Source organism: Theropithecus gelada, chromosome 8 (assembly GCF_003255815.1).
Source record: "Theropithecus gelada isolate Dixy chromosome 8, Tgel_1.0, whole genome shotgun sequence".
Taxonomy (NCBI): domain Eukaryota; kingdom Metazoa; phylum Chordata; class Mammalia; order Primates; family Cercopithecidae; genus Theropithecus; species Theropithecus gelada.
Window position 1 is genome coordinate 55,315,570 of NC_037676.1, and position 12,399 is coordinate 55,327,968.

The 12,399-nt window shown below is 39.6% G+C and overlaps 1 protein-coding gene across 3 annotated transcripts; it reads right to left on the reverse strand.

Moving 5' to 3' along the window:
* Window positions 1-5,323: 5,323 nt before the first annotated feature.
* On the reverse strand, window positions 5,324-7,072 carry LOC112630715 (putative elongation factor 1-alpha-like 3). Of its 3 annotated transcripts, none has more exons than XM_025395240.1 (2): window positions 6,187-7,072; window positions 5,324-5,985 (listed from the first exon to the last, which is right to left on the reverse strand). In XM_025395240.1, exons 1-2 carry the CDS (start codon window positions 7,012-7,014, stop codon window positions 5,626-5,628), a joined length of 1,188 nt encoding a protein of 395 aa, XP_025251025.1. In that variant the 5' UTR covers window positions 7,015-7,072; the 3' UTR covers window positions 5,324-5,625. The 3 variants fall into 3 exon arrangements, with proteins under 3 accessions (XP_025251025.1, XP_025251024.1, XP_025251023.1); XM_025395239.1 differs by having other exon boundaries at window positions 5,324-5,474; window positions 5,533-7,072; XM_025395238.1 differs by having other exon boundaries at window positions 5,324-5,480; window positions 5,522-7,072.
* Window positions 7,073-12,399: the final 5,327 nt, after the last annotated feature.

Consider the following 12,399-nt stretch of genomic DNA (forward strand, 5'->3'; position numbering starts at 1 on the left):
GCCATTTGTATTTATTTTTTGTCTAAACTCTTGTCTACTTTTTAAATTGAATTAATGATTTTTTTCTTCATCATTTGTAAGTTCTATGTATTAAAAAATATGTCTTCAGATATATTGCAAACTTTTTTTCTTTTTTTCTTTTTGAGACAGAATCTTGCCCTATTGCCCAGGCTGGAGTGCAGTGACACAATCATGGCTTACTGGAGCCTCAACCTCTCAGGCTCAATTAATCTTCCCACCTCAGTTGCCTGAGTAGGTGGGATTACAGGCATGTGCCACCACATCCTGCTAAATTTTTTTTGTAGGGAAGGGTCTTGCTATGTTGCCCAGGCTGGTCTTGAACTCCTGGGTTCAAGCAATCTTCCTGTCTTGTCCTCCCAAAGCGCTAAGATTACAGGCATGAGCCATTGTGCCCAGCTTGCAAACAGTTTTTCTGTTTATTGTTTTGCTTTTTATGCTAAAATTTCTGTACTCAAAATTATCAATTGTTTTATATATGGTTTCTGAATTTTGTATTTGGCATAGAAGGGTCTTCCTGTCTCCAAGTTCATGAAAATAATTTTCCCTCATTATCTCACAGGCCTTTTCAGGTTTTCATATTTCTTTAATTTAAATCATTGACTGATTTGGAATTGATTTTGGTGGATTTTTCCTTTAGCATTATTTATCGAATGATCCATTCCCCATGCCTTATATTAAGCATCATGTTTACTATACCCTAAATTCCTGCATGGTTTTTAGTACATTTCTAGCCTCTGTATTTATTCCATTGATGGATTTATTAACATATAAGAATCAGAATGGTTTGTGTGTTAGATAGAATAATGTTCTCAGTCTCCAGAACCTGTGAATATGTTAGCTGCACGTAGAGAGATGATTCGCGTAAGGGTTCTGACACAAGGAGAATACCCTGGAGGACCCAGGTGAGCCCAGTGTCATCAAGGGCAGGAGAGTCAGCATCAGGGAAGGAAATGAGGAAGCAACGGGCAGAGAGGAGGGAGCGGAAGGAGCCTCACTGCTGGTTTTGGGATGGAGGAAGGGCAGGGAGCCGAGGAATGCAGACAGCCTCTGGAAGCTAGAAGAGGAAGAAATGGATTCTCCCATGAGGCTTTAGAAGGAGCCAGTGATGTTGGGCTTCTGACCTCCAGAGCTGTAAGAGAATAAACTTGTGTTGTTTAAAGCCACTTAGTTTGTGGTAATTTGTTACAGCAGCCATAGGAAATATATTTTACTCTAACTTGAAAATAAAAAGCTGTTATACTTGTTGGCCTTTTCCCCCTTGTAGCACTTCTATTTCAAGATTTTCCTACCTCTTTTTATATGTCTGTTTTTCCAAGTAAACTTTCCACATAGATTGTTCTGTTTCAAAACTATTCTATCACCATTTTTATTGCCATTACTTTAAACTTTTCAATTCGGTTAGGAAGAATTGATGTTTTTTACAAAATCACATGTCAAAGTCTTAACCAACTTTTAGATAGGTTAGTCAGTGACAGGTCATTCAGGACTTGGAACTTATCAGGGAAAATAATAAGGCACCCACATTGTCCTCAGGTGAAAACTGATCCCTTGACAAAGCAGAGGCAGAGTCACCACGGAAAGGATTCAGACAGGATTGGTGGGTTGGAGCCTCGGGCAAGCCTGTCCCATGGCGTACATAAAGGAGAGCCAGCTATGAAAAGGAAACCCAGTTCAGTCCTGATCCCACTTTCCTCCATGGGACCCCTTCACTAAGGCACAAGGAAGATCCAGACCGTGGGCCCCTCTGCACCTTTATTAAGGAAAATCCTCAAAGAATGTTAGCAAACCTAACCTTAACAGGAATACCATTAGCGCTCTTTGTGAACAGTTTATTTAAAATAGGGTTGGATGATTTTAGTGTATTAAAATGGTATATTTTACTTAAAACATGTTTTGACCACTGCATCGAAGTGTATAATAAATATACAAGTCAAAAGCAGTGCTTGCTGGAGGTAAGGTGCTGTGTCCTTCACTGCAGTTGTCTCTCTTACGTTACAATGTTTAAAAGACTGAAGAGAGAGCTTTGGAAGAACAAGAAAATAGAGGGCAAATAAAGAAGTATTCATGTATGAAACGTGTGTTTAGTCATTGAGAAAGCACAAATTAGATATCAGGTGTTAAACACGCATAATCCAGATTTGTTCTTTTTGCTTCATGTTGCTTCAGCTGTGCAGGGTCTTTTTTGATTCCATATGAATTTTAGGATTATTTTTTCTAGTTCTATGAAGAATGACGATGGCACTTTGATGGGGATTGCTTTTGGCAGTATGGTCGTTTTTACAATATTGATTCTTTCTATCCATGAGCATGAGATGTGTTTTCATTTGCTCATGTCATCTATGATTCCTTTCAGCAGTGTTTTGTAGTTTTCCTCGTAAAGACCTTACACCTCCTTGGTTAAGTGTATTCCCAGGTATTTTACTTTATTTTATTTTATTTTACTTTATTATTTTGCAGCTGTAGTAAAAGGAATTGAGTTCTTGATTTGATTCTCAGCTTGGTGGTTTTTGGTATATAGCCGTTATTCTAAATCTCCATAAATGAGTCATTACACCTCAGTGAGGCCCATGAATTTTGTTATAAAGTCTTTAATAACATTGTTTATATAGTTAGGAGCCTACCAAACATATTTGCTCGGAAATTTGCAACCCTAGGAGCAGTGCTGTATACGATCATGAGAGAGTTACTTAACTAGAAATTCCTCAATTTTCTTATCTCCAGAATGGACTGAAAAATAATGCCATGATAGGTTGATTACAAAAAAAAATTGCTGAAATCTCCACTCCTTGCTGTATCCATACCTTTTGCCATGTGAATTTGAAACTTCTCCTGTCAAGAGGTGAAGTCTTTCCTTACCTTCCCACGCCTCCTTGAGCTCCTTGACTATAAGCTAGACTTACGACTTGCATTGGCCAATGTGATGTGAAGGATGAGAGCGTGTCAGTTCTGAGACTAGGCTTCAAGAAGCCTTGCACGCTTTGCTTTCTCAGTTGGACCCCTACCAATATTTTGAAGCAAGTCCAAGATAGCCTGCTGGAACATGAGAGACTATTGACTATAGTAAAATACTCGTCTCCTAGCTGAGCCACCAGCTAACATCAGATACAGAGTAAACGTACCCAAGATAAACCAAGCCTGGGCCAGGTCAGAGACCCATCCAGCCAACTACAGACTTAGAGAAGCAATAAATATTTATTTTTTAAGCCACTGCATTTGGCAGGTTTTTGTTTGTTTGTTTTGTTTTTTTTGGAGACGGAGTCTTGCTCTGTCACTCAGGCTGGAGTGCAGCAGCACGATCTCAGCTCACTGCAACTTCCACTTCCAGGATTCAAGTATTCTCCTGCCTCAGCCTCCCAAGTAGCTGAGACTACCGTTGCACACCACCATGCCTGGCTAATTCTTTGTAGTTTTGGTAGAGACGGGGTTTCACCATGTTGGCCAAGCTGGTGGATTCAGTAGATTGAACCTCTGACCTCAAGTAATCTGACCACCTCAGCCTCACAAAGTGCTAGGATTACAGGCATGAGTCACTGTGCCGGGCCTTCATTTGGCAGTTTAAGCCACTGCATTATTACACAGCATTAGTTAACTGATACAAGAGGTTGTGAATATTAGACTAAGTGAATTAAATTAAATGAATTGAATGAATTAAAACACATAAGGCACTTAGAATGATGATTCCTACAAAATAAATGCATTTTCCTTATTGTCATTCTTATTACTATCAACAGTTATTTCAACAACTCTCTAACTTGCCAAGATCTATGAGAACAGGGATTTCAGCAGAATTTCTCACATATCTGTGACTTTGTATGTGGGAGCTCACTGTGCTTGGGCCAGGGCAGCAGATGTTTGCCATAAAGTTTTGTGAATAACCTAACTTTCTCCGTTTTTCCATGCCAGCCATGCCACTTGGTTTGGGTTACTATAACTTCTCTGCCTGGTGTGCGGAGATTGAGTATTAAGGCAGGAACAGTTTAGTAGTTTGTGAACACAGGTCCTGTCAGCATTTTGTGCTGAAGGCTGAATTGTATTACACAGAGAAACCACAACACTTTAAAACTGTGTTACCTTTTTGTGTTACATAACATAGGGGTTTTAGGAGTTGATATCTCTGAATTTGACAGAATTCAGTCATTCTACAAAATGATCAAAACTTGGGCCACGTGGGAATATCACTCCTCTTATGTAAAACTGAGCTGATATCCACAAGAGTATAATAAATTAAAAACTGGAGGTGAAGGTGAGAAGAGGGTATACTTTCATGCTCAGATTAAAGCTTTCCGGACCCTGGAGATCCTAGAATGCGAGATAGAATGAAGAGGTTCTACACACTGAAACCTCAATAGGCCTATGAAACTCCTGGGTTTTAAACCAATATAGTTTATTTTGTGTTAAACATCATTTGTACTGCCTGAGAATACAATTGTTTTTAAATGGGTGTATTGAAAATATTATCCTACATAAAAGTTTCTTTTAAGTAGGGCACAGTAGTTAGAAAACTTGTTCTTACTTAATTTTATGCTATAATTTTCTACAGATTCGTAATCTTGGGTAATATTAGGTATCTCTAGTACATAATACAGGAAGCAAGTGACCCAATTTTTAAAATATTGCACATTCTAGTTGGCAAATATTATTAGAACCATACTGCCTAGGATTGGCATAGCTGGTTCATGATTACAGCTTTGGCTTGGGTAAACACAGAGGAGAGAAACAGCTAGCATCTTCAGAACAATCACAACATGTACCCTTAAATCAAGTATTATAAAAATCCTTGAAATAAAGTCATAAAGGAAGGTTGAGGAAAAACTAAAGTATTTGCTTTCATTTACTAGAGATTTTAACAGAATGCCGTTTGAGGAGATGCAAGAATGTCGCCAAGATTTCAACTGAAGTGGTAAAGGAAACCTATCTCTAGACGGATAAGGAGAACAGCTGGTTGGATTTGGTAGGCTGAGAAGTCAAAGGCTGCAAGATGGGTGGCCACAGGAGTGTCAGCTGAGATGCCACTCCAGCTTGAAAGGTAAGAGGCTCTTGGGAAAATTAAGGAGCCACATATATATATATTTTTCTTGTTCATCTTTTCTGGTCAGGCTTTTTTAAAATTTAATTTTTTTTAGGTTCAGATTTTTTTTGTTTAACTATTTATTGAATTTTTTTTATTTCAGTGGCTCCTAGGGTACGAGTCATTTTTAGTTACATGAATAAATTGCATAGGTGAAGTCTGAGATCTTAGCGCACCATTCACCTGACTAGTGTACAATGTATGCAATAAGTAGTTTTTAATTTCTTGCCCTTATTTTTTTTTTCTCATTAAACTTTTTAAATGGGTCTCAAAATTCTGTGACAAATTTTTGGTCAAGTTGTTTCCATTAAAAAGTACTGATTTTAAAAACTAATAACTTAAAACTGCCACACGCAAAAAAGAAAACCAAAGTGGTCCACAAAACATTCTCCTTTCCTTCTGAAGGTTTTACGATGCATTGTTATCATTAACCAGTCTTTTACTACTAAACTTAAATGGCCAATTGAAACAAACAGTTCTGAGACCGTTCTTCCACCACTGATTAAGAGTGGGGTGGCAGGTATTAGGGATAATATTCATTTAGCCTTCTGAGCTTTCTGGGCAGACTTAGTGACCTTGCCAGCTCCAGCAGCCTTCTTGTCCACTGCTTTGATGACACCCACCGCAACTGTCTGCCTCATATCACGAACAGCAAAGCGACCCAAAGGTGGATAGTCTGAGAAGCTCTCAACACACATAGGCTTGCCAGGAACCATATCAACAATGGCAGCATCACCAGACTTCAAGTATTTAGGGCCATCTTCCAGTTTTTTACCAGAACGGCGATCAATCTTTTCCTTCAGCTCAGCAAACTTGCATGCAATGTGAGCCATGTGGCAATCCAATACAGGGGCATAGCCAGCACTTATTTGGCCTGGATGGTTCAGGATAATCACCTGAGCAGTGAAGCCAGCTGCTTCCATTGGTGGGTCATTTTTGCTGTCACCAGCAACGTTGCCACGACGAACATCCTTGACAGACACATTCTTGACATTGAAGCCCACATTGTCCCCAGGAAGAGCTTCACTCAAAGCTTCATGGTGCATTTCGACAGATTTTACTTCAGTTTTAACGTTGACTGGAGCAAAGGTGACCACCATACTGGGTTTGAGAACACCAGTCTCCACTCGGCCAACAGGAACAGTACCAATACCACCAATTTTGTAGACATCCTGGAGAGGCAGGCGCAAGGGCTTGTCAGTTGGACGAGTTGGTGGTAGGATGCAGTCCAGAGCCTCAAGCAGCGTGGTTCCACTGGCATTGCCATCCTTACGGGTGACCTTCCATCCCTTGAACCAAGGCATGTTAGCACTTGGCTCCAGCATGTTGTCACCATTCCAACCAGAAATTGGCACAAATGCTACTGTGTTGGGGTTGTAGCCAATTTTCTTAATGTAAGTGCTGACTTCCTTAACAATTTCCTCATATCTCTTCTGGTTGTAGGGTGGCTCAGTGGAATCCATTTTGTTAACACCAACAATTAGTTGTTTCGCACCCAGTGTGTAAGCCAGAAGAGCATGCTCTCGGGTCTGCCCATTCTTGGAGATACCAGCTTCAAATTCACCAACACCAGCAGCAACAATCAGGACAGCACAGTCAGCCTGAGATGTCCCTGTAATCATGTTTTTGATGAAGTCTCCATGTCCTGGGGCATCAATGATAGTCACATAATACTTGCTGGTCTCAAATTTCCACAAGGAGATATCAATGGTGATACCACGTTCCCGCTCAGCTTTCAGTTTATCCAAGACCCAAGCATACTTGAAGGAGCCCTTTTCCATCTCAGCAGCCTCCTTCTCAAATTTTTCAACGGTTCTTTTGTCGATGCCACCGCATTTGTAGATCAGATGGCCAGTAGTGGTGGACTTGCCCGAATCTACGTGTCCAATGACGACAATGTTGATATGAATCTTTTCCTTTCCCATTTTGGCTTTTAGGGGTAGTTTTCATGACACCTGTGTGCTGGCGGCAAACCAGTTGTGAAAAAGCTCTTGCCTTTCTTATACCCTCCTGTTTCTGAGTCTCCAAAGTCCATTATACCACTTTGTATACCTTTGTGTACCCATAGCTTAGCTCCCACTTATAAGTGAGAACATATGGTATTTGGTTTTCCTTTTTTTTTTTTTTTTTTTCATACTTTAAGTTCTAGGGTGCATGTGCATAACGTGCAGGTTTGTTACATATGTATACTTGTGCCATGTTGGTGTGCTGCACCCATCAACTCGTCAGCACCCATCAACTCGTCATTTACATCAGGTATAACTCCCAATGCAATCCCTCCCCCCCACTCCATGATGGGCTCTGGTGTGTAATGTTCCCCTTCCCGAGTCCAAGTGATCTCATTGTTCAGTTCCCACCTATGAGTGAGAACATGCGGTGTTTGGTTTTCTGTTCTTGTGATAGTTTGCTAAGAATGATGGTTTCCAGCTGCATCCATGTCCCTACAAAGGACACAAACTCATCCTTTTTTATGGCTGCAGAGTATTCCATGGTGTATATGTGCCACATTTTCTTAATCCAGTCTGTCACTGATGGACATTTGGGCTGATTCCAAGTCTTTGCTATTGTGAATAGTGCTGCAATAAACATACGTGTGCATGTGTCTTTATAGCAGCATGATTTATAATCCTTTGGGTATATACCCAGTAATGGGATGGCTGGGTCATATGGTACATCTAGTTCTAGATCCTTGAGGAATCGCCATACTGTTTTCCATAATGGTTGAACTAGTTTACAATCCCACCAACAGTGTAAAAGTGTTCCTATTTCTCCACATCCTCTCCAGCACCTGTTGTTTCCTGACTTTTTAATGATTGCCATTCTAACTGGTGTGAGATGGTATCTCATTGTGGTTTTGATTTGCATTTCTCTGATGGCCAGTGATGATGAGCATTTTTTCATGTGTCTGTTGGCTGTATGAATGTGTTCTTTTGAGAAATGTCTGTTCATATCCTTTGCCCACTTTTTGATGGGGTTGTTTGTTTTTTTCTTGTAAATTTGTTTGAGTTCTTTGTAGGTTCTGGATATTAGCCCTTTGTCAGATGAGTAGATTGCAAAAATTTTATCCCATTTTGTAGGTTGCCTGTTCACTCTGATGGTAGTTTCTGTTGCTGTGCAGAAGCTCTTTAGTTTAATGAGATCCCATTTGTCAATTTTGGCTTTTGCTGCCATTGCTTTTGGTGTTTTAGACATGAAGTCTTTGCCCATGCCTATGTCCTGAATGGTACTACCTAGGTTTTCCTCTAGGGTTTTTATGGTATTAGGTCTAACATTTAAGTCTCTAATCCATCTTGAATTAATTTTCGTATAAGGAGTAAGGAAAGGATCCAGATTCAGCTTTCTACTTATGGCTAGCCAATTTTCCCAGCACCATTTATTAAATAGGGAATCCTTTCCCCATTTTTTGTTTCTCTCAGGTTTGTCAAAGATCAGATGGCTGTAGATGTGTGGTATTATTTCTGAGGACTCTGTTCTGTTCCATTGGTCTATATCTCTGTTTTGGTACCAGTACCATGCTGTTTTGGTTACTGTAGCCTTGTAGTATAGTTTGAAGTCAGGTAGCGTGATGCCTCCAGCTTTGTTCTTTTGACTTAGGATTGTCTTGGAGATGCGGGCTCTTTTTTGGTTCCATATGAACTTTAAAGCAGTTTTTTCCAATTCTGTGAAGAAACTCATTGGTAGCTTGATGGGGATGGCATTGAATCTATAAATTACCTTGGGCAGTATGGTCATTTTCACGATATTGATTCTTCCTATCCATGAGCATGGTATGTTCTTCCATTTGTTTGTGTCCTCTTTTATTTCACTGAGCAGTGGTTTGTAGTTCTCCTTGAAGAGGTCCTTTACATCCCTTGTAAGTTGCATTCCTAGGTATTTTATTCTTTTTGAAGCAATTGTGAATGGAAGTTCATTCATGATTTGGCTCTCTGTTTGTGTGTTACTGGTGTATAAGAATGCTTGTGATTTTTGCACATTAATTTTGTATCCTGAGACTTTGCTGAAGTTGCTTATCAGCTTAAGGAGATTTTGGAATGAGACAATGGGGTTTTCTAAATATACAATCATGTCATCTGCAAAGAGGGACAATTTGACTTCTTCTTTTCCTAACTGAATACCCTTGATTTCTTTCTCTTGCCTGATTGCCCTAGCCAGAACTTCCAACACTATGTTGAATAGGAGTGGTGAGAGAGGGCATCCCTGTCTTGTGCCAGTTTTCAAAGAGAATTTTTCCAGTTTTTGCCCATTCAGTATGATATTGGCTGTGGGTTTGTCATAAATAGCTTTTATTATTTTGAGGTACGTTCCACCAATACCGAATTTATTGAGCGTTTTTAGCATGAAGGGCTGTTGAATTTTGTCAAAAGCCTTTTCTGCATCTATTGAGATAATCATGTGGTTCTTGTCTTTGGTTCTGTTTATATGCTGGATTATGTTTATTGATTTGCGAAAAATTGAGGCAATAATTAATAGCCTACCAACCAAAAAATGTCCAGGACCAGATGGATTCACAGCTGAATTCTATGAGAGGTACAAGGAGGAGCTGGTACCATTCCTTCTGAAACTATTCTAATCAATAGAAAAAGAGGGAATCCTCCCTAACTCATTTTATGAGGCCAACATCATCCTGATACCAAAGCCTGGCAGAGACACAACAAAAAAAAAGAGAATTTTAGATCAGTATCCCTGATGAACATCGATGCAAAAATCCTCAATAAAATACTGGCAAACCGGATTCAGCAGCACATCAAAAAGCTTATCCACCATGATCAAGTGGGCTTCATCCCTGGGATGCAAGGCTGGTTCAACATTCGCAAATCAATAAACATAATCCAGCATATAAACAGAACCAAAGACAAGAACCACATGATTATCTCAATAGATGCAGAAAAGGCTTTTGACAAAATTCAACAGCCCTTCATGCTAAAAACGCTCAATAAATTCGGTATTGGTGGAACGTACCTCAAAATAATAAAAGCTATTTATGACAAACCCACAGCCAATATCATACTGAATGGGCAAAAACTGGAAAAATTCTCTTTGAAAACTGGCACAAGACAGGGATGCCCTCTCTCACCACTCCTATTCAACATAGTGTTGGAAGTTCTGGCTAGGGCAATCAGGCAAGAGAAAGAAATCAAGGGTATTCAGTTAGGAAAAGAAGAAGTCAAATTGTCCCTCTTTGCAGATGACATGATTGTATATTTAGAAAACCCCATTGTCTCATTCCAAAATCTCCTTAAGCTGATAAGCAACTTCAGCAAAGTCTCAGGATACAAAATTAATGTGCAAAAATCACAAGCATTCTTATACACCAGTAACACACAAACAGAGAGCCAAATCATGAATGAACTTCCATTCACAATTGCTTCAAAAAGAATAAAATACCTAGGAATGCAACTTACAAGGGATGTAAAGGACCTCTTCAAGGAGAACTACAAACCACTGCTCAGTGAAATAAAAGAGGACACAAACAAATGGAAGAACATACCATGCTCATGGATAGGAAGAATCAATATCGTGAAAATGACCATACTGCCCAAGGTAATTTATAGATTCAATGCCATCCCCATCAAGCTACCAATGAGTTTCTTCACAGAATTGGAAAAAACTGCTTTAAAGTTCATATGGAACCAAAAAAGAGCCCGCATCTCCAAGACAATCCTAAGTCAAAAGAACAAAGCTGGAGGCATCACGCTACCTGACTTCAAACTATACTACAAGGCTACAGTAACCAAAACAGCATGGTACTGGTACCAAAACAGAGATATAGACCAATGGAACAGAACAGAGTCCTCAGAAATAATACCACACATCTACAGCCATCTGATCTTTGACAAACCTGAGAGAAACAAAAAATGGGGAAAGGATTCCCTATTTAATAAATGGTGCTGGGAAAATTGGCTAGCCATAAGTAGAAAGCTGAATCTGGATCCTTTCCTTACTCCTTATACGAAAATTAATTCAAGATGGATTAGAGACTTAAATGTTAGACCTAATACCATAAAAACCCTAGAGGAAAACCTAGGTAGTACCATTCAGGACATAGGCATGGGCAAAGACTTCATGTCTAAAACACCAAAAGCAATGGCAGCAAAAGCCAAAATTGACAAATGGGATCTCATTAAACTAAAGAGCTTCTGCACAGCAACAGAAACTACCATCAGAGTGAACAGGCAACCTACAAAATGGGATAAAATTTTTGCAATCTACTCATCTGACAAAGGGCTAATATCCAGAACCTACAAAGAACTCAAACAAATTTACAAGAAAAAAACAAACAACCCCATCAAAAAGTGGGCAAAGGATATGAACAGACATTTCTCAAAAGAACACATTCATACAGCCAACAGACACATGAAAAAATGCTCATCATCACTGGCCATCAGAGAAATGCAAATCAAAACCACAATGAGATACCATCTCACACCAGTTAGAATGGCAATCATTAAAAAGTCAGGAAACAACAGGTGCTGGAGAGGATGTGGAGAAATAGGAACACTTTTACACTGTTGGTGGGATTGTAAACTAGTTCAACCATTATGGAAAACAGTATGGCGATTCCTCAAGGATCTAGAACTAGATGTACCATATGACCCAGCCATCCCATTACTGGGTATATACCCAAAGGATTATAAATCATGCTGCTATAAAGACACATGCACACATATGTTTATTGCAGCACTATTCACAATAGCAAAGACTTGGAATCAACCCAAATGTCCATCAGTGACAGATTGGATTAAGAAAATGTGGCACATATACACCATGGAATACTCTGCAGCCATAAAAAAGGATGAGTTTGTGTCCTTTGTAGGGACATGGATGCAGCTGGAAACCATCATTCTTAGCAAACTATCACAAGAACAGAAAACCAACACTGCAGGTTCTCACTCATAGGTGGGAACTGAACAATAAGATCACTTGGACTCAGGAAGGGGAACATCACACACCGGGGCCTATTTTGGGGAGGGAGTAGGGGGGAGGGATTGCATTGGGAGTTATACCTGATGTAAATGACGAGTTGATGGGTGCTGATGAGTTGATGGGTGCAGCACACCAACATGGCACAAGTATACATATGTAACAAACCTGCACGTTATGCACATGTACCCTAGAACTTAAAGTATAATAATAATAAATAAATTAAAAACAAAAAAAACAAAATACATTACAAAGCAACAGTAACCCAAACAACATCGTACTGGCATGAAAACAGACACATGTACCAATGGAACAGAATAGAGAATCCAGAATCAAATCCATGAATTTTTGGAGGAAGTGCCAAGAACACACAATGGGGGAAGGACAGT